Below are 26,489 nucleotides of genomic sequence, written 5' to 3' on the forward strand. Positions count from 1 at the left end.
TCCTCAAACATAATGCCTTTTATTGAATTACATGCTTTACTTTGCCCCACATTCAGAGTTCTGCTTGAAGCATTTGATATGTTTTTTACATCATTCACTTTGTCTCTCACTGTAATGAAGTGTTCTTCTACACTCACTGATAAATTGCATAATGAGATTGCAACTTGCCACTTGGCTGTACAACCTTTGCAAAATGGACTAAGTTACGATTCATGGAGCATTATAGCACTGTTTGCTCATTCACAAAAATCTTATCCATCAATTTGTAAGCGTTTTACGTGTTAAACTTGGTAATGGGAATTGGTCACTTGGAGTGAAATTCACATGGCAATAATATGAACTCCTTCATGCCTCCTTCATGATATTTTGCAGGGGATTCAGCCAGTGCTATCTTTAATTTGTAATGCCACTGTGTTTTCCCAGTGCTCCTGTCTTTATTCCTATGACAAAATCCAAGTAAAGAAGGGAAGACAGAAGAGCTGCATGATACCTTTTGATTAATAGCCCTGAGAGGCCTTCATCTAGAACAGTTGTTCTCAACCTGTGGGTCCCCAGATGTTTTGGCCTTCAACTCCCAGAAATCCTAGCAGCTGGCAAACTGGCTGGGATTTCTGGGAGTTGTAGGCCAAAACACCTGGGAACCCACATGTTGAGCAGCACTAATTTAGAAGCACACTTAGAAGCTTGTGCCTTCCTAAACATTTGTTTGAAGTTAATATTAAAAGCAAATAAAGCCCAACAATCTAAAATGAAGATATTTACTAATATTTTCCTATCTTTCCCCAATTTAAATTGTATCTCAAAGGCCCAAATAAGTTAAGACTTTCAAGTCTACCATTATGTGGTCAGGTTTAGACCATAATGATAGAAGGATAATTGATTGGGAGAGCCACAAGAAAGGCATTGCTTGCCAGCACTGTTGTACTCAAACATGATGCATGGATGACATCAAGAGGAGGGCACTCTTGATGAATATCTGAGACTGTATAGCATCATGTTGGAAGAGACCTTAAGAGAACCCTTTTGAAAAAGTTGAACAGCTCATACCACTGAGGGTTGCAAAACTGCCACTATTAGATCATGTCCAAGAACCCCTGAGGCCCCTTCCACATAGCTGAATAAAATCCCACATTATCTGCTTTGAACTGGAATATATGGCAGTGTGGACTCATATATTCTGGGTTATATGGTCATTTCTCTCTCTTTTTTTTTGTCTTGAGTCTTTGCTTAAATGGTCTCTGTGTGTCTGTTTCTTTATAGATAGGTTTGCATATGTGTAAGAGCAAAAGTGAAAGGCCTTTATACAGTTCCAGAGGATGAAGTGTTAACATGGAAAGAGGTTCTTTGTATTTGTAGTGCAAGGTGTGTGGTTTGGAAAGGCCATATTTAGGGAAATACATGTGGTAGAAAAAAATAACTTTAGAAGTAATATGGAGAAATAATCAACTTGCCTGTGTGTGAAATAATAACTGTGGATTCAAAGGAATTGTTTTGATCCTGTAACTTAGACACCATATTTGCCTGAACTTGGGCAAATTGTCATCTAGTCTCACCAGTTGGTCTTTCTGGGGAACTGGTCCTTGTGTCTGGTTGCATGCCCCCACAACAGCCTGTAATAAACATTTTGTGGTGATGCCTACTTCAAACTGCAAATATGTCTTCTGGTATCAAAAACATCAAGATCTCTGGACTAAAATGTAGCTGAATTGAAGGCGTGACTTCAATGAGCAAGGAATTTGATATCCAGGCCCTTGTTGTGGATTTAGAGATGGAAATAGCTGTATGATTAAAAAAATAACCATTTGCTTTATTTCAAATGGGGAAAAAACTTTATATGATGGAAATGTTATTTCCTCATACCATTATAAGAGTTTCAAATCCCAGTGTGTTGATGTGATATTAGCAATGTGACACGAGTACATTTTCTGAGAAGGAGGTTGTAACAACCCTGTTTAAACACTCATTTATATTACCATACATTTTATTATATCTTCAGTGTATTACCACTTATATAATGATTGATCTTTTCAGAGTATAAAATGCAATGGCAGAGCACCTATAGTGAGTCAGTACTATTAAAGATATTTCACCTTCTCTTCCCATCTTATCATCCTTTGTACTTCAGACTCCCAGAAGGTGCTGCTGGGGTTCATCAACAAGTAGATGAGAAAAGATATGGAACACTGTTGAGTTATGAGGTGAAAGCACCATGCCCCGAGGACTCTAATGACTTAATCCTTTCCCAATTTCCTTCTGTTTTACAGCTGGAAATTGAGTGAATGGGGCAGTGTTCAACTGCCCTGATATAACAGGCAGAAACCTGTGTTCACAAAAAGGCCTACTGGGAAAGAGGAAGCAAGGGAGGGGACAAAGTAAACCGTAGACAGTGCAGTGATGTTGTAGATTCTTGCAGAAGAGAGCACTGGGATTTCCTCCCTTCCCTGCAGGCCACGCAGAGTGCATCTCTTATACCCATAAACTGCTTTAACATGAATGACTAACCCGTCTTTGCTCCTTTGCCAGCAGTGCAGTCCATAGGGGATGGCTCTTCCCGGTTTTGATGCCCCATGGCTGAGCCAGACTCCCTGGTGATTCATTAGTCAGGAATTCCTCCTAGCCCCAGAATGAATGGACTTGTCTTGCTACAGGCCTGCTCTTCAATGACGTGAATTCTTTCACATCGAGAGAATGCTTTGAAGGTTAGATGGAGGACAAAATTAACATTTGAACATTGAATCTATCCTATGTTTTACTAGTTCCTTTTCCTCCGAAGTCCCCTTCATACTTGACCTGCAATGTTTTTCTCTCATCCCTTTAAACTCTGTCTGCCAGTTACAATACAAATGGTCTCTCATTTGGAGCTTTGAGACCCATACATACATTTTTGTTTAATATTTTCAAGTGTTTTTGGGCTGCTCACAGAATAAATAAATGGCAAGGAAGAGTCCATAAAATAGAGCTTCCTAAATTCACTAGATTATGTTTTAGCAGTGGTTGGAACAAGAGAGAATAAGATTACAGGGAAGTGCTCCGGTGCTAGGATGGAGATTAAGTACGAGAAGTAGCATTAAGTAACCCCCCCCCTCCCCAGGTGGGGTGTAGAAGTGACGCAACAATAGCATACAGAGAGAGGTGATAAAGTGTTGGAGGTGTCACCCTTCATGGTTGGTTGGTTTTGTATACAGCAAGGATGGTTATGGTTCATGTTCCAAGGGACTGTTTTTCTAGTTTTCCAAATGGCCAAAGGGGCACATCTTGTCAAAACATGTTGGGGCTCTGGAGGATTTAGGCAAGGACATCATGCAGTATATAGGAAGGGGGCAAGTAAGAGACCATAGAGCCCTGGAGGACTTTGGAGAGAACATCCTCCATAGAAACCAGAAAACTTGTTAGGAAATAGCCAAAGAAAAGGAAGAAGCCATCAACATGACAAAAATAGGAGACTTCAAGCTAAATAATTATTGAAGTATTCTAAAGTTAAGATTGGGCTCCTTATGTATAAGCTGTATACAGTGGAGACATGGTTTGTTAACTGAGTGACAAATTGTGGTGGCAACTGTTGGTAGAAAAACCGCCAATTTAAATGATAATTTCTTGCAAAATAAAGAAAAGGCAGGGATTGGAAATAAGGGTGTAGGGATGGCACATGACCTGTGGCCCATACTGCTTCCATCCTTAGTCTGCACTTATTGCCTTTTATATCAAGGTCACAGAAACCAAAATTGGTGTAATATACAGATACTTTATGGTACCAGATTTGCTCATACATTTAAGCATTCTTTGGCTGAGAATTTTAAATACCTCTCCCTAAACTGCAAATCCCAGGACTTCACAGGAGGCAGCCATAGGACTTAAAGTGGAATAGCAGCACTTTAGCAACGTAGTGTGATAATCTCAGTTTATGATTGTCTATTATCAGTGTGTCACCTAACTCAGCATGGCATATATAGGATTCCTAGGAGACCTCCTATCCCTTCGTTAAAAGGATCCAGATCTGCATATCTTCATCAAGCCATGCCTTGGGGCCAATTATCCAGTATTCATTGCCTTGTTTGGTAGCAGATGTGGTCCCTCATCATTCCTTGATCAACATTGTTATTTGAGAAAATAGTACTTAGGAATTTTCTAGAAAAGATTAGATAATAATTTTTTTTAATCAAACACGTCGGTACAAACAATGTCTAAATAAGCTGTCTGATAAGAATCTCTTGGAAAATGGATGTATGAATGATAGTACTATTCCTACTTTTATAGCATTTTAATGTTATCAACATAGTCCTCAGTTAATTGATATAAAAATGACATGCCTTAGAATGTAAACCCCATTATCTGCTTTATTGAGATTTTGAAGTACATAAAAATATTTGGAAAAGATAAAAATGAGGTCAGATCCCTGCCATTACTCCTTCCACAGACATTAATTGGTCAAACTTTCCTGGGAAAAAAAGTGAAACAGATGCCAATGGATGTTATTGTTCTTCTCTACAATACTGTTAAGTTACAGTATTTCAATTATAAAATTAAATGAATGCTATTATTAATTACTGCAGGGCCATGACACAGGTTATAGCAGTGGTTTTCAACCATCCTAATGTCACAACCCCTTAATACAGTTCCTTATGTTGTAGTGACCTCCAACCATAAAATTATTATTGTTGCTACTTCATAACTGTAATTTTGCTACTGTTGTGAATTGTAATGTAAATATCTGATATGAAGGATGTATTTTCATTCACTGGACCAAATTTAGCACAAATATCCGACACGTTCAAATCTGAATACTGGTGAGGTTGCGGGGGGGGGGGGTTGATTTTTGTCATTTGGGAGTTGTAGTTGCTGGAATTTATAGTTTACCTACAATCAAAGAGCATTCTGAACTCCACCAACTATGGAAATGAACAAAACTTGGTACACAGAACTCCCATGACCAACAGAAAATACTGGAAGGGTTTGTTGGGCATTGACCTTAAGTTTTGGAGTTGTAGTTCACCTACATCCAGAGAGCACTGTGAACTCAAGAAATGATGGATCTGGCTCAAACTTGGCACGAATACTCAGTATGCCCAAATGTGAACACTGGTGGGGTTTGGGAAAATGTAGACCTTGACATTTGGGAGTTGTAGTTGCTGGGATTTATAGTTCACCTACAATTCTGAACCCCACCAACAATAGAATTAGGCCAAGTTTCCCACACAAAGACCCCCATGGCCAACAGAAAACACTGGAGGGATTTGGAATGAATTGACAGTGATTAGGAGAGATGTAGTTCACCTACATCCAGAGAGCATTATGATCCCAAACGACTATGCCAGAGGGATTCCTAAGACCATCATAAATATGTGTTTTCTGATGGTCTTTGATGACTCCTCTGAAACCGACTCATGACCCCCCTAGGGGTCCTGACCCCCAGGTTGAGAAACACTGGGTTATAGCCATATTATGCAATATAATGCTTTTTTGGACATCTATTCCTATTTTCTAGCCATAATCATGATCAATACTTGTGACGAGCTCTGCAAAACAGTTGCTAAAATGAGATCCATCCAGTGTGCTACCTTCCTTGTTCTTTCTAAAGCCTTACATAACTATCAGATGTGTGAATCCTTGTGGGAGGAATGTAACTCATGAAGTAAGGCCATATAAGTGCATATTCCCTTTTGCCAGTTGAGTAAAATATATTTTTTTAAAAATATTGAGAGCAGTAAGGGACCTCACCTCCTTAGTATGCAAGTCTCTGGATTAGACGTTGCCCAGACTATGTTGAGTAATCTCATGAAGGTGAACATATTTCCTCCTAAAGTCTCCCAGGTTACTTTGCAATATGTGCAAGCACTTCATATTATTCGTATTTGCAAGCTCAATCCATATATGTTTAGAGAAGGCAGGTTTGGCAGAGAAATACAATTCTGTCTCTTTATGCACAATTGAAGCGCCCAGACTTTTGTGGAAATGCTCATCCGACAGTGAGACTCAGCATTTTCAGTGCTCTGCCAAGCAGTCTCACTCTCTTCTTTTCCGCCACCCTCCCTTCGTTTGCTGCTCTGCTAGATCAAAGGCTTTTCTGCCTTGGCTATATGCTGTGTGGCCACTGAGGACAAGAGATCAGGACTGTGAGCTGTGTTGGCTGCAAGCAAGACTAAAGCTGGGATTGGGCTGCTTATGCAAGACCCTGGAGACTCCCGTCGGCCTGTGCTACAGGGTTGAAAATAATGTGTTTTGATTTTCTCCTTTTGTCTTCCAGCAGCCATTAGGGAATAAGCAGCTGGCATTCCAACAACAGCTACTGCAGATGCAGCAGCTGCAGCAGCAGCACCTGTTAAACCTCCAGCGACAAGGGCTGGTCAGTTTACAGCCAGGACAAGGCACCGTTCCTCTGCAGACCCTTCCACAAGGTAATGCACATAAGCTTCCTTGCTCTTTCAGTGCTGTCAGGGGTGGCTCCCTCCCACCCTCCGCCCCAAAGCAGCAGTTAGCATAGCCAGCCGGTTGTCTGTTAATTTGAAAAGCTGGATGTTTTCAGTGCACTTGGGGCCTAACATTTGGCATGCTTTCGGTTTTGCTATAAAACAGACATCAATAAAGCATTATTAGACCAGAATGTAACATGCCTGATCCAGCTCCTGTTCAAGGAATGCCTCGGAGCTGTGTTGCTGATGTTAATAGGAGAGAGTGGGGGCTTAATATTTCATTATTCATCTTCAATGCAAAACACAGTAATTACCTGACACTAGAACCTCTAGTTTGATGCTGTTGCTTTCCGTCTGAAGGAAGGGATGTGTACACAAAGTAGCTTCGCTCTACGCAGACACCTTATGTCTCTTTTCACCAGAGATTATCCTTTAGAGAAGCAACAAAGTCTGCCTATTACATGATCATCCTATTCCAAGTCTTTCAAACATTTTGGGGGGCTGCTGCCCTAAATGGCTTGGTCCACGCTGAATGTGGGAGAGGAATCAGGGGAGGGATGAGGACTGGAAGGAGGGTTTAGGTGTTGCTGATGACCCCACCAGTACCACCTAGTCAAGTCTTCCTGGTTCTGTATCACAAAACCCATGGTCCTTGGCATCGCAGATTAAAAGAAATCCCGGTGCTCCTTTGAAATTTCGGTCTGCCATGCTGGGTGCATTTGATCTAATAATGAGAACAAACTCCACATCCATCCTTTTGCAGAAGAAATGACTACAAAATAATATGAAATGAATAACTAATTATTTAAGGTACCCATGAAAGGCAGCTTTGCTGCTGCTGTGCCATAAAATTCAATATTCTGACCTGTCTGAAAGGAGTGTGATAGGAAGGGGAAAAAAAGAGAATAAATACATATTGCATTATGGACCCAGAATTCCACATATCAAATGTACATAACACCAGATATGCATACAAAACTAAATAATCCAGCACCCTTTGGATGTGAATAAATCTCAAATTTTCTTTGCAGGCCTTCTCTTACCATAGGATAGAGGGCACACTTACCAGCTTTCATGAATTCAGAGATTGAGACTAAGTAGCTTCACTTTACCCTAGGGGTAGGCAAGATTAGGCCCATAAGCCATAAGGTGCCTCAAGCCCCTCTTCCTTTTTGTGGGGTTTCCTTGCTCCTCCTAGGACCTGTTATTTTAAGAAGTTGGCGTCAGAATTTTCTGCAGAAGTTCATTGGCAAATCTCCGAATCCCTTAAAATGAGTGTGAAAAAGGATCTGAATGCACTATTGTCAATATCGTTGTCACTTTTATTCCTTTTCCTTCACTTTCAATAGTCAGTACCATAGTTGGTACCTTATACATTACAGTGAATTTCAGAATATTTAAGGTCACTTTATATATAAATTAACTAATAATGGATCAAGTGGAAGTGGGCAATTTTGTTTCTTAATCATTTGGGAGGATTTTTCATGAACTTAATAATATTAAATGAATAATTGATTTAATTATGTTCACGTTCAGTCTACTTTACATTAATGTAACTAAATATGGATTTTATGGATTTTTCAACTGTAAAATATTTAAACAAAATAAGAAAAGGCAGCTGGTCAACTTGAAAATGGTCCCCAGCACAATGGCAGTTGCCTACCCCAAGTTTATGCATTCAGGTTATTGCTTGGAATGACAGTTCTGCTAAAAACCAGAGGACTACATATTTATAAACATGAGAAGTAGCATTTTTAAAAAATGGGCACAAGCACATTTCCAGATCCACCATTCCTTTCTGGGAAATGACATTTAATTATCATCTGCCTTATTTATATCCAGCCATTCTCCTGCAAGAGAGATGTAAAGTACCACAATGAAATACATTATCACAATAAAATACAGTTAAATTAAAAGTCGCCGATTGGCTGAGAAAGGCGGTATACAAATACAGTAAATAATAAATAAAGTACAACAGTAATAAAAGTACAACCCCCACCCATGAAATGCCTCAAATCAAGCCTCCCCTCAACAAATCTTGCCAAGAAACCCCGATAATATATTCATCCCAAACAACTTGAAGGTACATAACAACAAGAAGTTCAGTTTGTTTCAATTCAGCAAGACACTTCTTGTGTTCTTAAGCAAAGGGGTACATATATGATCTATTGACAGAGGTCAATTGCATCTTAATTGTTCCATGATACATATACATTTTGCACCATAAATTATAAATCTTCAGTTAATTAAGGGTCATTTTACTGTGTCTGCTGAGAACTTGTGGATCTTAAAAAAAAACAAAAACCTTTCACTCTGTTTTTTTTCTCTTTGCATTTTCCAATGTGTATGAAGCTGTGTGTCCCTCAGACCTTCAGCAACTGTGGAAAGAGGTTACTGCTACTCAACCTGTAGAAGAGTGTATCAAGCAAGAGGGACTCGACCTCAGCACCAACACCTCCAATTCTACCTCGTTTTCAGCAGCCAAGGTCTCTCCTCCAATTTCCCACCACTCTCTCACCAATGGACAGAACGCCATGCTCGCACAAAGGAGGGACAGGTAGAAGCTGTTGGGCATTTATATGAGTAAAGGATATAGATTTTATTCATAATGGAAGATCTTTGCTAGAAAATATTCTGTAGGCCACTGGTTAAATTCTACAGTGATTGGGATAACCCTAGCCTAGAGTCTGATTTTAGATGTATGCACCTGAAAGTTTAGCACAGTGTTGGTGTTTTAGATCAGGAGTCAGATTCATAGTTACTCCTGCATTCAATGACACACAAAAGTGTTGAAGGCAGAGTGGAAGGGAGTGGCAGGGGGAAACTCGGTTAGGCCCAATCAACTAGGGCCTAAGCTTATTTAATGTTACTTGTAATAGTCAATTGAAAAATTGAACTGCATAGCTGAATAGCTTAAGTTGCAGTGATCTTTCCATGTTGGATCAACTGCTCTTTTTTATGTACTAGTGCAGAAATACACTTAATTTTTCAGTTTAGCTCATGAACAAAGCATGAATTCTTCATATTTACAAACATCAGGGGAAAAGACCTGGTATGAAAGTGAGCTTTCAGCATTCCTTATGCCAAACCATTCTTGTTGTCAAGAAGTTCTTTCTAATGTTCAATCAAAATCTCTTCTCATGTAACATAAAACTGTAAGACCTGGTCCTATACTGTGATGCATCAGGAAAAAAGACCTAGCCCCTCCTCACTGTTTCAGTCCTTGAGGTATTTAAAAAAAGGCCATCATGTAACCCTTCAGGATTGATCAGTCACCCTAAAATCTTCTAAAAAATTGGGAACAATTTGGTTAATTACATTAAAACCCACTAAACAAGAGGTTACCATAATAGGTTACCCACAGAGTAGGTGCTAGTTCAGTTGAATCCCATGTTGGGATATAAAATAAAATATTTTGTAGATGAGACTTTGCAAATGACAGAAATGGTTGGGCTTTCCAAGGAAATTTTATCAGGTGGACTGGATTGCTGGTTCTGTACTGTATAGAGCCTTATATTGAGAAATAATCTGGTAGCCTTTCATATATATGCTCTTGTGACTGTATTCCAAAGCAGCAAAGAGAGCCGCATGTACAGTACACCATAATCTCAAATCACGTTTTGAAAACAGAGCTTTCCAAATATTTCATGTTGGTGACACACTTTTAGACATGCTTCATTTTGTGACACAGTAATTCGGTTTTACTAGAAAAGCGAAGGGTAAACCTCTTATAAGGCATACAGACACATACATACATTGTAAAAATGAAATGTATGGGGACACAGCATGTCTCATAAAAAACTTTCATTTTTTAAAAATATATGATTTATTGCTTTTTTCACATAGACTCAGATTTCTCGTTTACATTCATGTGACACACCTACACACTGCAGTCGACACACTAACATATCACGAGACACAGTATAGAAAGCTCTGCATTAGAGCTTTAAAGCTCCATAGAAACATCCAGCAGGCCTGACTAAAACTGCATTAATAGTTTGATGGTAATACTCATTTCTTTTGCCTCCTTTGCAGCTCTTCTCATGAGGAGACCCCTGGCTCTCACCCTCTGTATGGACACGGAGAGTGCAAGTGGCCTGGTTGTGAAACCCTCTGTGAGGACTTGGGACAGTTTGTTAAGTAGGTGACCCTCTTCTTTGTAGAAGGCATTCCAATGTGACTGTATTCTTTGACCCAACTTTGACTTCCGTCTTACTATTTACACTTTGAGGGCATGAGGAAAGCTTATTCTATTCCTAAAGGCTTAGTAAGTTCTTAGTAAGTTTAGGAACTTCAAAAATAGATTTCATTCTATAGAATATATGGCCAAAAATATTTTTAACAGCTTAGACCCTATTCCTTAGAACATAAACAGAGGCATGGACTTTTTAGGGTTATAAACATTGACCACAATACTTGTGCCTCCATAGGCATTCTGTGAAATAGAGAAGGCTTGCTCTGCTCCTTTTCTGCAAAATAGAACTATATTCCCACCTCAGACTTTTTTGGGAAGAACTCAGAGGCCTCCAGGCACCGTGGAGTATGTAGGAAGAAGGGGGAACAAGAGGGTTGCTGAAGAGACTGCAAACAGAAGAGGCTGACTGAGATCTATGGAAATGTTGAAGCCTTGGGAGGAAAGAGGAGGCAAAACTGTAAAGTTTATAGCTTGTCCATGATAGGGAAAAAGGCGTTTGGGGGGGGGGGGGTGAGAACTAGGGAGAAACAGATGGCAGTACGGCAGCCTGCTGACACCGCTTGTGGGCTCTGTCACTGACTGATTAACTCCGCTGTCTAAGAGCCCTCTGCTAGCGTCAGGGTCAAACAAATTGTTTTCACGCTTCGTCAGAGGTTTACTTAATTAGTTCATTTGCAATTAGATCTCTTTGTAGCCAAGATTTTTAGCAAAGACATCAGATGAAACTGACGGGTTTTCTTTTCTTGCCTGTTCAGGATTTCCCTCCCTTCTATGCTTTTCTACGAAACATGCTCTCTACATCCCACCACACACATATATTTCTCCTCATTTTCTTTCTCTCCCCCCCCCCCCCACTTGCTTCAACCTCCCACTCCACTGCCTTTGAACAGAATGTTTTGGGGGTTTGGAATGACGCTTAAAAGGGCTGGAGAAGTTAGGAAGCACAGCCTGTGTACCTAATCAGTGTGTGTAGCTTCACTCTGTATGCATTTCTGCAAATGTTGCCAGCCGCACCTGCCTTTTGCTACCGAAGGATCACTGTTCTTAGTCAACAGGTGCCAAATGAACAGGCCTGAGGCAGATGGAGGGGCCACTTGCATGCTCCTTCAGAACCCATCATAGCACATGAATGGGTGAAGGCCAGCGAGGGGGAATTGCCTCCACCTGCGCTACCATATGTAACTGGCCCAAATGGAGTTAGCCATATCCCACTCTATCCACTCACGCCAAGTTGTCTTGGAATAGCTTAAAATAGCAGGATTTCATGGAATGTTGTTTAGTAACTAAAGGAAGGCTGTCAAAATAAAATGAATTTCATTCTCGACACCGTCAGTCTAAGTCATTTGGCTGACATTTAGAAGGTTGACAAACACAGCTTAAAGCCACAAGCTTTGCAATGTAAATTAAAGTCCAGACTTGCTCTTGTTTTGTTGAACTCAGTATAACAAAATGTTTCTGTCTCAGCCTTCCACTTGGACACAGAAGCTGAGTTTACAATGAAGGGCACAATAATTTATTCTGGCAAAACCATGAGTCCACAGTGGAGATGCTAAGGACATAATAGGTGAATGAGAAATTAGCATTCTGTCCATATAACCCATTTATGCTGAATAAAGAATACAAAACTTATGGTGAAACTGGAACATAAATGCTGTGTTATTTATCTTAAGTAATTGATGAGCATGATGCTTTGCCACTCAAAGTTCAGAATATCCATCTGATAGTTTGATTATTAAACTATGGTAATATAGAGTGTCATTTGGCATTTGCCTTGCTGTGGAGAAGTGGCTGTGGTATTACACTTGGATCAGGAAATCCTGATTTTCAATCCCTGGTTGCTAGTGACACTGAATGTGTGCTGTATTGAGTTTTTCAGAGGAAGAACAAGATAAAAATATGGTAATTAGTCTGAAAAAAAATCATTGCCTGAGCTATCACAGACTGCATTTCAGCCTTAAGCCAGAATATTAGGAAATCAGAATAAAATGGCAAAACAAGTAAATTATGGCTCATGTTAACTCACCAGCATAACAACAATGCCATCTCTTTTTAGACACCTCAATACAGAACATGCACTTGATGACCGGAGCACGGCTCAGTGTCGGGTTCAAATGCAAGTGGTACAGCAGTTAGAAATACAGGTGGGTGTCAATATTTGTAAAATGATATACAGTTATTTTGTAAACATGTTCATTCTTTTGTGTACATATATTTCTTTTTCTTTTTTTTTTGATTGTCTGTTTTACTTCCTGTAAACACAATAAAACAATTTTTAAAAAATTAAATTTTGCAATATTTAGTTCAAGTTAAACTTCTTGACTACAGCAAAATCAAGGAACTATATTTTTTAGATGCTTGTATACCTGACAGACTAGTTTAGAATTCTTTACAGTGGTTTAAGGATTACCCATGAGTTGCATCCCCATTTTCCCTCCTGGACACTTATCCAGAAGTCATTTCTGAGGTGTCCTCCGCCATATGCATTTCCACAAGTGGATGGTGAAAGGAAGTGTGAATTGAATACTGCCAGCACCAATTGCCACAGTCACAGCAGAATTTGTTTCATTGTTGCAAGGGTAGCAATCACCACCATTTTTATCTATGTACCACTGAGTTCACATTTCATTTCTCCACCTGTCAGTGGATATGTGCCTGATGATGGGTCGGAGAACAACTCAGGTAGAGGAGAAAATACTCTTAGTGGTTTAAGGTTTTTATTATCTGTTCTGTGGCAGGAAGTTTTCTCACCATCTGCGTACTTGTCAAGGCACAGAGGGGACTGCAATGGGAAAGGTGGGTTTTAGAAGCCTAAAATAAAGAAAGCTAAAAATTTGGTGCCCTGCTTTATCTGGAATCCTTGGATTGCTGCCATAGGAAGATTGCAACCTAAGGAACAGATACAGATGATGATTGTTCATGGCTTTCATTGTTCCCATTTTGTGTTCTCATGTGCTCATGTCCAAGTTTAGGTATCTTGGATATGCACATCAACTGTACATTAATCTAGTGATGCCTGCTGAAATAGGCAAGAACTGTGAAAAACCAGCTGATAGGGATGCACCTTACCTCCATAAACAAAGATTGCAAGATATTTCTGGAATGTTACCAAATAGGTTCAAGAAAGATGGTGGATATCACTGAGAACAACGGTAGAACATTTTTGTCTCAGTTCTGGGAATATCCAGTACCTGTGATGATAAGGCATTGTAAGGAGAATTGTTGATAGTCAAGGAAGCAAGGATGGAGCAGCATGGTAACATCATACAATTTACTTTCTATTAACACAAAATTGGGCAACTGCACTAGGGGTGGAACTAATCTTTGCTCTTGCACAGTCTCAGAGGGTAACCTGGTGGGTTTTTTTCCCTGATTCACAATGACATGATGTTACTTCTGTGTCATTTTAGTTTATTTTGGACCATTTAGGAGTAGGTGGGTAGATCAGGAGGCATAAGGGAACAAAATTCACTTCTGTTATTCAATCCACTCAATTTATTTGTGGAAGTGTCTAGAGCAGGCATGGGTAAACTAAGGCCTGTGGGCTAGATGCGGCTCTTTGGGCGCTTATGTTTGATCCTTCTCTTTCCCCCATTCTCTGGACATAAGGATGCAGTGGTCACCACGCCCTTATGTCAAAAGGATGAGAAGGGAGGCTCACAGTGGATAGGAACCGTCTGTAGTGCTCTCCGTTGCCGCATACCTTCCTCGAGCCCTCTTGGCCCAAGGGCAGGGTGAGGCCCTGTCCTTCAGCTGAGAGAATGTCCTGGAAAAGAAAGGGAGCTGCTTCAGCTGGTGCCTCCATGCCTTTCCCTTCTCTAGACCGAAGGATGGGGCAAGGCTTCATCCTATGGCCAAGAGATTGACCTAAGAAAGGGGGGCACTAGTTGAAGTGGTGGCAGAGCCACTTCAGCTGGTGCCTCCCTTCCCCATCCTTCTCTCAGCATCAGGACAAGGTGAAGTTTGATTCTGTGAGAAGAAGGGCTGGGGGAGGAAGGCAGGTGGCAGCCCAAGAGGCTTTGGAGCCCTTTCTGCTGCTGTCTACCTCACCCTTCTCTTGGCATCAGGACAGGGAAGAGGGGCCAGGGGAAGAAGACAGGTGGCAGTGGAGAGGGCTCTCAGCTGCACCCTTCTCCCAGCATAAGGATGGAGCGAGTAGCACCATCCTTCTGTTGGGAGGAGAGCCTGAGATTGACCCGGACTGGCCTCGCAACTCCCACCCCGCCCCCTCCTGACTCTGCCCAGCCCTGCCCTCTCTCTCAACTCAGCCCTCCTCCTGGCCCGGCCCTTGCAGTCGGGCTTGCAATACGACCCCGAGGCAAAAAAGTTTGCCTATGCCTGATCTAGAGCTTGAATGGTATCTGGAGAACCACAAAACTTGCATGTAGCCTGTGAACCTCACATCCTCCAGTCCTGTATTAATAGATGCTCTCAGGAGTAAGAGAAGATTATGTGCTACTAGTGGTCTGAGTAGCAATCACATACCTCCTGTAGTAAGGCTCTCAGAAAATGAGAGTATAATATTGGTCAGTTGGAAGGAGTGATGGGTTTTGCTTTTCTACATAAGTGATACTTGTAAATGTTTGTATACTGTATAGGCTAAGGCAAAGCAGGATGTGGTCTGCAATATAAATTATTGTGGAAAATAGGAAATGCTTTTCGCTTTCTTATTTTGCTAGCATTGATACTAGCTTGATGAAACCTGGAGGGGTTGGGTGGCAGGGTGTGGGGACTCACATTGCTAGATTTCATCAGTGTGAGTGAGGCAGCATGTGAATGAAAGCAAGAGTGTTCCCTGGAACATGTCTCTCTGCAGCAGCAGGATTAGTGGCAGAAGAACGAGTGTGCTAAGGAGCCAGCCAGCTATAACGCATAGTACAGGCAGCCTCTGTTGGAAGCTAAACTTAGTCAGTAGTTACAGATGGAGTGCCTAGGAGTGAATGTAGAGACATGCCAGAAGAAAAGTATTAAATTAGAAAGGAGTGTGGCACTCAAAGAGCAGAGTTAAGATTGTTACACACCCTGAGTCAAACCGTGTGATTCTATCCTGTTCCCAAACACTCAGTAAAGCGAAAGGCTGAAAGCAATTACTGAAGCTTAAAAGAGGGGATGTGGGGGAGAAACTCTTTTAAAAGAGCAGAAAGCTCCGTGCGTGAAAAGGAGAACCTGCCACCAGTGCTCCCAATTATAACGTTTTCACCGCAGAGCTCCTGCTGTGTGGGCAGCAAGGGTGTCTGCATCACGAGAGTGGATCTGTCATCTCTAATGAGAGCCATGACAGTGCCAGAGCGTCCTTGCGTCAGAGCCGCTCAAACTTTCAGCAAACTCCACTCTGGCTGCTGCCTTTAACTCCTGCCTCACTGGCCTTTCCTTTTGTTGTGGGCAAGGATTCCAGGCCCAGTGGGAGAAGAAAGACATGCCCTCTTTGGGTGTGTCCTACATTCTGCATAGGGGCCCAATCAGGTCAGGGAGGAACTGAGGCAAAGTTTGAGGGGAGGACTCCGAAAGAGAAGGTGACACAAAGGGAGATGGTGTCAGATCCCATTGTTTCTGCAGCACTCAAACTCTCTCCCTATGCCACAGCGAATATTTCACCCTTCTCCGCACACTGAGAAATAAACACACACCCCAGAAGCATGCAATTAAAGCAATGTTGCACATCTGGAGAGATGGATGGGCAGGTGAGTGGGTGGATTGGGGAAGGCAGGATGGGAGTGATAGATGATTGAGAAGAAGCAGTGGTTGGGGAAGAAGAAATGGGGATATGGACAAGTGTGAAGCACAAGGAGGTATCTGACCTAAGAGAGTTTCAAAAATAAATATGGTACAAGTGATCCTGCAGCTTCAATTGGGAGTGCGGATGTGTAAAGAGACTCCTATATAAGGTTATATGTCATGATGGATGGAAAGGAGAAGCACTGAGTGAAAAGGTGATGGATGAAATGTATTTTGGGTTGTTGTGGTTTGTACATACTGTGTGACTCCATTTGTCAGTAGTAGGTTCTTCTACCTCTATATGCCCAAAGCTAGTTCCCTTACAGCAAGGTCACTGGTACAGCTAATGTTAGTTCACAGCAGATGCACTAGAGTAGAAACCACTACACATCCAGATATTGATATCCAATAGGAAAAGGCAGTTCTCACCACCCTGGAAAATGATATCCTGGCTGGGTTTGTGGTTCTCAGGAAAAGTCAGTGTTACTGTGGAATTAGGGAAGGTGGCAGTTTTTTGCCTCCAGGAGGACTCTAGCAGAGCAGCACAGCAAGAGCTAACGGAAACAGCCTTGTACTGTCATATTACTGTATGCAGGAAATATTAGTCAAGGCAAGAGAACAGTATGTGTACACTGAGGCTCAATGGAGCAAACAAAAGGAGGTGTGCTCTGGATGGAGAAGATGACATATGAAGGCAGCACATAGAAGTGAACTACCATGCTAATGAACTGTGAGCCAAGTGAATTGACCACTGAAGGATGAGAAACTTCCATCAGACAAATTATTTTCTGTTTGGTTCTTTCTACAGCTAGCTAAAGAGAGTGAACGCCTCCAGGCAATGATGGCCCACCTCCATATGAGACCTTCAGAGCCAAAGCCCTTCAGTCAGCCTGTAAGTAGCATTCTGCTTGTCCCTGCCCCCACTCCCATTACATTCTTTAACTTAATTTCTCTTTTTGTAACAAGGATTATCAGCTTCCTGCTATCCTGGCAAAATTATGTAGGGCTGGAACAACACACAACATCACTGCTAAGCTTAAGGTAAAAAGGATTATTCCTCAGCAAGTCATATGAGCCACCAGGTTTGAGTAGAGGGCGCAACTGTGTGAGGAAGGCAAAGTAGTAAAGTTGCTAAAATACCCAATACTAATTTTTCATCTTGAAATGCCTGAGATCAGAGTGAAGAGAGGGGCCATGAAGGCAGTTCCATCTTACCTCCTTCACTGTGAATATAATATAATATAATATAATATAATATAATATAATATAATATAATATAAATACAATATTGTTAATATTATAATGTAATACAATATAATACTACTAATAATAATATATTATAATTATATATTTTATATTACATGTAATATTACTAATAATATTACAGTATAATGTTATAGTACAATGTAATATATAATATTAATATTGTGCTATGGTAATAATATATATTGTATTTACATTTTACTTGTAAGCCGCTCTGAGTCCCCTTCGGGATGAGAAGGGCAGCATATAAATGTCATAAATAAATAAATAAATTTCTCCTGTAGTTAAACTCATGTTTGTGCACTATCGAAATTTCTGTATGTAGATGAAATTATGAAGCACTGGATAAAATAATAATATTGACCCAAAATTGCCACAGATTAGCACTTGGTTATTCTTCCCTTAGGACAGTGGTTCCCAATCCTTTTTTTGACCAGGGACCACTTGACCAAGGACCACTTTCCAACATTAGTACCAAAAAGATTACAAATCAGTTTTTGGTCAACTTTAGATTTGGTTTGGTTATTTTGGGTGCTGATTCAGAGAAATGCATTGGATAAACCACATCGGCTCTAGTTTCTGATACAGAACATATGCCATCTAGTAGCCACCATCTGCTCGCCCACAGAAAACCATATTTAATAAGCTTCCTCACTATAAAAGGGTTTTGTGAGACTAGTCGATCTTGTCATAACAGTGTAGTAACGATGAGGCCGCAGACCGTATTTTAGTTCTTGTGGACCACTGGTGGTCCATGGACCACAGGCTGGGAGCCACTGCTTTAGAAGGACCATATCCTTGAGGCTGGTTTTCCCAGTTCCTCTTCTGAACTCATGCTTCCATTTCCATATCAGGTGGCAGAGGCTTGATTCACACTGCTCAGACCAAGTAAACTCCTCAGAATCACTCATAATCACAAAATTAATTCAGACTGAGGAAGCTTTGCTATAACATAGCAGTGAATTCAAGCTACAGAAAAAAGAATTTTCAGTCATAGGAAAAGAGATTCCACCAAAACATAAAGAAGAACTTCCTGACCGTTAGAGCTGCTTGACAGTGGAATACTTGCTTGCAGTGTGGTGAAGTCTTCTCTGGAGGTTTTTTAACAGAGGCTGGATGGCCAACTATCAGGAGTGCCTTGATTGTGCATTCCTGCATGGAAGTGGGTTGGGCTGGATGGCCCTTTGGTCTTTTCGAACTCTATGATTCTATGAACATGGATCATAGAACATGTTTAAACAGCTATAGCTGCTGTTGAACACCAGTTGTACAGAAAGTAGGCTGGGAAAATTCTGACCATGCTCAAGCCACACTTGTGTTAGCCTGTCTCAGCTTGAAATAAAATCAGCCTCATCAAAAGACTCTTGTGCCATTCCCATCAGCTTCAGACTGGTGGGACCAGCAACTGCTGAAAAGCACTGGAACTGTTGAAACAACTCTCACAGTGCTGCAATAAAACTGATACCGATATAAACATACCGCAGAATCTCCTACTGTATAGGGTGTGTCACTGGCTGCTTCCTGAGCCATTGTCCACTTTACTGTTTTATCAACCATTCCAAATCATTTAAACCATGCATCTACCAGGGAAAACTGATAGTGGCATTGCTAGATTTATGTTCCCTTGAGGTTGTAGTTCACGTCAGTCTGTGATCTGTTGGAAGAACTTGCATCACTGGCAAGAATTGTATTCCTCAACCCCACCCCCAGTTTTGAAAGTTCCTCCTGTTCATTAGAAGGGCAGCACCCCTCTTTCAAACTGGAGGCATAGAGAGAATAAATCTACACTTTTTATTCATCCAGAATCATTTATGGATTTGTTTTGTTTGATATTTATACTCTGATCTTCAATGCAAAAGCAGTTTATAGAGTGTTTTACAACACCAGATAATCTGTGAAGCATGTGTTTGCAATACTTAGCATTGCAATTTTGTAAAAAGAAAAATTCAATATAAAACATTTTGCTAAAGAGAAAAGATAAGTAGTTGAAACATTAAAACTATTTTGTTGCCATATACATCAAAACTTGCAAAAACAAAGGAAATTTAGCAACTAGGAAAAACTAGTGGGGCCAATTGCTCCTCATCCTAAAAGTTAAATTGCAATATGGAGTTTTCCTTAGAAAATTCTGTACTATGATGGCTAAAAGTATGGGCTATAGGCCTGAAAGCCCTTAGATAAAATTCTGCCTCAGCCATGAGCTCACTAAGGCCTCACACCTATGCATATTTGTCTCTCAATACATAGGCTTATATAGTCAACTATCTCATAAATTCAGCCCTCTACCAAAACTTGAGCTTAATAATACTGAATAGTTCCTACAGTGTAGTTGAGGTGTCTTCACTTAAAGTTTGACTCCTCTTTTTGCTTTTAAAAACATCTACCCGGAATGTATATGAATTAGGCAGGTTCATCTCATATTTTCTTCCAGATGTCTGCATGGTTATATACATGTCTTCATATAATTATTGATTTTGTTGTAACTGGTGAAGAGTTTTGGGATGTCCTTTTGCATATCAATGATCCAGTTCCAATCCGAATGTTGGCTATTCCCATGGGTCCATAATTGACAGGTCTCATGTTCTTATTTGAGATGCTTGTATGAATCTGCTATAGCTGATTTAATTAGCTGAGCCTCAGTGGTGATTCTCTTGGATAATAGCTTTCCATACATCTGGGCTGGCATTCCATTAGTCAGTTACAATATTATAAGTTAGACCTATGACCTTGTAGCTATTTCCTGTTCACATTTATGATTGTGATCCCATAGACACAATTGTAAATGTCCCCCAAACCAATCTTGAAATCCAACCAGTTATACCATGGGGTGGAGTTCTGCCATATTGGTAGCAGGGCATTTAAAGATTATACATCTTTCAGGCAGAATTACTTAACATCTACTTTGACCCAACCTTCTCTCAAAAGGTGCAAGCAGAACTTCCCTTTATATTTAGGGAAATTGGATAAGTTTGCAACCGAGGATTGAGATGAATGAGTATGTCTCGGGGAGAGGGGGTAGCTCTTTCACACCCACTCAATACACAAAACAGGCTGATGTGCCCACCTAACATTAGAAGGAACTTCCTGACAGTAGAAGCTATTGGACAGTGGAATATGCTACCTCAGATTGTGATTGAAACTCTTTCTTTGGAGGTTTTTAAACTGAGGTTGGATGGCCATCTGTCAGGGGTGCTTTGATTGTGCTTCCTGCATGACATGGGATTGGACTGGAGGGCCCCCGCAGTCTCTTCCAACTCTATGATTCTATAATATCTAGCCCCTCCCACCAGTTAGCATTGTGCTGATATAATGTGACAGGGCCCCATGGGGGTCTTTGCTTCTGCTACTTAATGGTGAGAATGGACTGCATATGTCATACTTCAACCCATACACACCAGTAGAATAGACTTCCATCCCTTGGTATAACTTATTTTTTATTTATCGAGTCATCAGCAACCAGAATGTAAGGTAGGTCAGATTAGGAGACAGCCACAACATGATGGCTGCCTGTCTGCTGCAGGATCCCCATCGTGGTTTTTATCAATAAGTCGTGATCATTCATTTGCTTTCTTTAAACAAAACATAACCCTCATGTCTTCTGAATTGATCCTAATCTTAGTTGTTTCCTTTGTCTTCTTCATACAGCTGAACCTGGTTTCCAGTGCCACCCTCTCAAAGAGCACTTGTGATACCTTCCCTGATGGATTACCTCATCCCCCCACCTCTGCTACCGCACCCATTACTCCATTGCGGCAGGGCCCTTCTGTCATCAGCTCATCCACTTTACACAATGTAGGGCCCATTCGCAGGAGGAACTCAGAGAAGTTCTGCACACCTATCTCCTCAGGTGAGAGTTTCTGGGGAGGCAATAGCAGAACCAGAATCCTTTGTTTAGGTTTTTAAACAGAGGTTGGATGTCAGAAGTGCTTTGACTGGATGTTTCTGCATGTCAAAGGGTTGGACCAGAAGGTCCTCGTGGTCTCTTCCAAAGTAATGATTCAGTGGTTTTGTCATCATGTAGCTGCTCAGTTGGATAATGCCTTGATTTTCTTTGTTATTTTTTCCTGTCTTTCCCCAGAACTTGCACAGAATCACGAGTTTTACAAAAATGCAGATGTCCGACCTCCCTTCACATATGCCTCACTTATCCGACAGGTGAGAGACTCCTTATTTTTGAGGAATGTACAATAGAGCCAACCAGCACTTTCTTATGCTTCCTTTGAATGCAGCTTGCAAAAATGCACAAGACTGCTAGTGATACACTTTAGAATTTAGCTTTTTGAGCTGATTTGGAATCAGAGGATGAGGCTGGGATAGGAATCTCTTGGAAAATGTAGAGCTACATGTTTGTTGTCCTGCTGAAGTTCCCTGTGGTCTTAAATGCCCAGATAGGCCTTTGGTCTTCACTTCATCTCAGCCTTTTATAATTAATACTAGTTTGCAGCAGTAAACGAGTAGGCAGATTGCTATTCCTTCTTTTTTTCTATAGTTTCTCCTGTGTAGAGTGGGGCTGGAGATGAACTCTTGCAGACTCTGTTGCCAGCCATCTTAACAGTCATCTTAACATCATGGCAGTCAATTCATTGAATTTATACCCCAACTTACTTGCAAAATGTGTGGGAGAAAGTCTTTTCCAACCTAGCATCCCCCAAATGTTTTGGACTAACATTTGGCCAAGTTGGGCACTGCTGACAGAACCTGAAATCCAAACGTTCTGGAGGATATCAGGTTGGAGAAGGTGACATTATGAACTTAATGCCATTGCCCTTCTTTACATAATCCAGTTATCAACTCCTTGATTTTCTTTCAAGGCTGTATTTTATCAGTCACATTAGAAGGTGGTTGTTTAGTCAGCTGAATGAATGATGTATTAACCACAAACACAAAGAATGAGTGTGCAGGGAATTTTCAGAAACATAAATGGCAACCATATCTGCCACCTCATGGTCTCCAGGGATTTTCAAAACTCACCTAGTAAAGTATGTAATTTTGAAGTCATTTCTGCAGAATCACTAATTTAAGCACCAATCACAGAAGACTCCATTTAAAGGGTTTTTTTTTTTTACAAACACTGCTTTCTAGTTTGTAGTTTTTGTGAGAATCAGTGGTTATCCACAGCTTGATGTAATTAAATTACTTGCTGCTAGTTACTATTTCCATTTACATGAAGTGGGAAACAGTGTTAACAGTGGGAACATCCATTCCTAATGTACAAGGCATGACTTTTAACTTAACATTTCCTGTTTTGTCAGTGTATAAGCAGTAGAGTTCATAGGTACTAGCCTTAGTGGTCCATAACAGCCACAGTCTTCTTTCAGCCTTGGCTTTCAGGCTCAGAAGGTAGAATTTTTCTGTATCAGTTTCTTGGATGAACTACAGTCTCTTGTGCCAACAGCACATCTTTGAAAAAAGCTAAATTCCCTTGGGCAAATGGCTGCTATTGCTCCCTTGCGGCATTGCATTGTGTGGTCATCCCCAACTTCTCAGTGAATTGAAGTTGGCAGTGTAGGTTGTTGTATAACTATGGCATGCTCTTAACTCTTGTGACCTGCCTCCCTTTTCTCCACTGGTTAAATATATGCCTTTTTTCTTCTTGTAAAAATATGCTTAAGAGAAGATGCTAAGATCATTACTTCCACTATATTTTTGTTGGCACTGATTCTTTGCAGCCTATGCAAAAGAAAATGAAAAAAGGCTGAATTAGAATGGCTCTTGGGTTCCCTTTCTTCTATTTCAGGTATTTCAGGTTAACTTCTTCATGACAACTAAGACCTGACAAGTCTTTTAACAGCTGCCAGTGGCCAGTTTGTTCAAATACCAATGTGGCACCCTTGTCAGTCAGGCCAAGGTGTGGGGTACATTTATGTTAATTTCATTTCCCTCTCATGTTTTAGGCACCCTGGTGCATATCTGTAAAAAATGTTGGATCAGACCCAATCAGCATGTGGTAATGTCTTGCTGGGGTCAAGCTGATACTCTTGAAACAATAATAAGGTGGAGTGCGATGGAGACCCACCCGTTGTTGTTGTTGTTTGTGCCAGCTAGTTCTGAAGCACGTTGCCTCTGAGTCTGATCTGCCATGACTGAGAAAATATTGCTCATGCATTTCTCTAATCCTGTAAACATTTCAAAATTAGCTTTATTAGGCAGCCAACTTTACATTATTTTTGCTTGTTCTAAATCTGCCACTTGCCAGATTCATTAGATTCCCCACAATTTTGTTTTTAAATGTGAGAATAATTTACCCTCTCAGTGCCATTGTAAATGCCTCTACCCTACATCCCTCGGTTTCAAGGGTAATTGAATCCATGGTGGTGACCACCAGTCTTCCTTGGCAGCAGTATCGTTGGTTCATATTTTATAATAATGCACGCTCCTCTCTGCTAGGCACCTTAGGGTTCAGTGTTGACCATAACCCTGTCATCCTCAATACAAACTATGGCAATAATTCAGTGCCAGATTCAGACAATAACATAATAGTAAAACACAATATTATGAAACTGGAAAAAATATATACATATCAATTAAATAGTCTTTCAAATGATTCAAACATATCAAGAGTCTAGCACCAACTGAGATTTATAAACATTAAACCAATTGCCCTCGCCGGTCTTATACAGATTCCGTCATACCCATTGGCCATATTAATACCCAAAGGCTTGCTTAAATAGCCAGGCCTTAAGATTTTTCCTGAAGCTTAAGAGTGATAGGTCCTTCATTTGCTTCTGTACTATGTAAGCATCTTCCATTGGCCTCACTTTCGGGGTGCACATATAACCAGCAATGGGGAATTTAATTGTTAGCTGAGAGATAGCCTGGAATTTGTGGCTGAAGTGGGTAAACTCAACTTGACCATTCACTGTGACGAGTGCTAGACCCTTTCAGTGAAAAGACTGGAATGCTTTGCTGCTGTTTACTGTCTGCTACATCATTTCTGATAAAGCTTATGCTTTAGTAATAATGCGTGTCAGTATTGGGCATTGAAATAATGCTTGGATAGGCCTGGAACTACACCCAGTCCTGGCATTGGAATGGGAGTAACAATCTACAGCATGAAACCAGTGTTGGATTGTAGATGGTTGTATCATGGCTGACAGTCTTCTCCTGATATTGCACATATCAAGGAAGAAATATGGATTTCTTGACTTACTGTGTACAGAGCTCTTTGACAAATGAAGTTGAAAAAGTGTGAGTTAGGTTTTAGTTTTTTGCAAAATGTTCTGATGTCTCTTCATAATAGTGTGCTTAATTTTGATTCAGACATGATATGATAGGTCTGGTGCATGGGACTAACTCTTCGTCTTCTTTAAATGCAGGCTATCCTTGAGACACCTGACAGGCAGCTAACATTGAATGAAATCTACAATTGGTTCACACGGATGTTTGCCTATTTCAGGAGAAACACAGCTACCTGGAAGGTAAAGCTTACCTTTGGATTTAAATGCATTTAGGACACCTCGCTTCCCTATAATATTGGTCTTTCAAGTCAGAAACTCTGTTTCAAATGCTAAAGTTGGGGGATATACAACAACGTACACCAGTAATTTTGTTAGAAGTTGGTCTCCAATAAGGAGCGTTGGGGGGTGGGGGGGAGGTACTTAATTATATGTGCCAATTTTTGAGTTGTAACATAACTGTGTACCGATTATGAAGATGTAAATTAAATGAAAATTAAATGTAAGACAGCCTGATGAGGAATTCATATGGTCAGCAACCTGCTAATGATTTCATTTTTAGCAATAAGATAGAATTCTTCAGGATAAACTCTGCATGTTGAAACTCTATTTCTGCTTACATTTGCAAAGGAAAGATAATTTTGAAGTAGCCTATCTGTAACATTAGCTTGCAAGTCCAATTTTACTCCACAATATTAGTGGCGTGATAGTCAGAGACTTACGTTAACCTGGGAATCCATAAAGAAAGGCTTCCTATAGGAGTGCACTCTGAATTGAAGAATTTTTTCCAAGAGTAAAGTAAAACAGGTAAAATGGTGCTTGCCAACTTCCACATTGTATTTTTCTGCCTCCTTCAAAATAACAGTGGAATATATAATTTTCACTACAAAGATGAACAAGGACCTCTTCCCTAATCCTTTCCCCTGTACCATTTATTGGTGTCTCGCACGCCCTCCTTTCCCCATCTGGCGGGGTGAATGGGACAAGGTGCATTGCTGTCCTGTCCCTGACCCCATCAGATGGGAGAAAGGATGGCAACACATATTGCTCTCTGTCCTCTCCATTGGGGCTACCTGAAAAACACTTACTAAGGCATAGTGGCTGAGGAAGCATTTTGCGCCACTTGGCACTTTGAGGAGAAATGGGACAGGGCCTGCCAAGCGTCATGTGATGGCATTAGGCAGGCCCCATCCCCAAAGTGTTGCAAGGGGGCCAAAATGTCCCAGTGTGATAGGTGACAAGTCCCTTCTTCTGGGAAGAGTCAATGCATGGATCAGTGAGTATCTATTTTTAGTGACTCCCAGTTAGGATGGGACCACTGGGAAAGATGTGTTGAGGTTAATGGATGCCAACGTCCCCATTGTTAGGGGTACTAGTGGAAAAATCCTCGCCAGCTCCTCCTGGGTTCTGTGGCTTTTGTCCTCGCTCTCAGATGAGCTCTCTAATGAGGAAGCTGCAGACCCTCACCTCAACACAATTGACAAATTGAGAATGTACCTTCAAATGTGACAAGCTATAGGGATGGTGACACAAAATACGGAACTCAGTTCTGTCTCTCAGAAGGATCAGCTTCAACCCCTTGAGGTGGGGGCAGTGAAGTGTGGGTGGGTGACAACAGCATGTGACCAATCTGTTCCGTTATAAGGCTGCAGAAATAGGTCTGTAGCTGCATTCACGTGGCTTGGCTACAGAAAAAGCAGAAGGGGAGTTAGAGATGCTAGAAATAGAAAATAAGGT

The 26,489-nt window shown here is 40.9% G+C and overlaps 1 protein-coding gene across 7 annotated transcripts in view; it reads left to right on the forward strand.

Moving 5' to 3' along the window:
- Positions 1–26,489, forward strand: part of FOXP4 (forkhead box P4) — a 174,512-nt gene that overhangs the window by 118,172 nt on the left and 29,851 nt on the right. For 6 of the 7 annotated variants that reach the window (XM_067468003.1, XM_067468002.1, XM_067468004.1 and 3 more), the window contains 8 exons: positions 6,242–6,392; positions 8,760–8,964; positions 10,443–10,547; positions 12,656–12,743; positions 17,123–17,206; positions 21,223–21,424; positions 21,656–21,732; positions 24,894–24,995. In XM_067468003.1, the coding sequence (XP_067324104.1) occupies positions 6,242–6,392; positions 8,760–8,964; positions 10,443–10,547; positions 12,656–12,743; positions 17,123–17,206; positions 21,223–21,424; positions 21,656–21,732; positions 24,894–24,995 (1,014 nt within the window). The remainder of the gene's footprint in view (positions 1–6,241; positions 6,393–8,759; positions 8,965–10,442; positions 10,548–12,655; positions 12,744–17,122; positions 17,207–21,222; positions 21,425–21,655; positions 21,733–24,893; positions 24,996–26,489) is intronic. The other variant, XM_067468006.1, reaches the window with a different exon arrangement.

The sequence above is a fragment of the Anolis sagrei genome, chromosome 4, assembly GCF_037176765.1.
Source record: "Anolis sagrei isolate rAnoSag1 chromosome 4, rAnoSag1.mat, whole genome shotgun sequence".
NCBI classification, from domain to species: Eukaryota; Metazoa; Chordata; class Lepidosauria; order Squamata; family Dactyloidae; genus Anolis; species Anolis sagrei.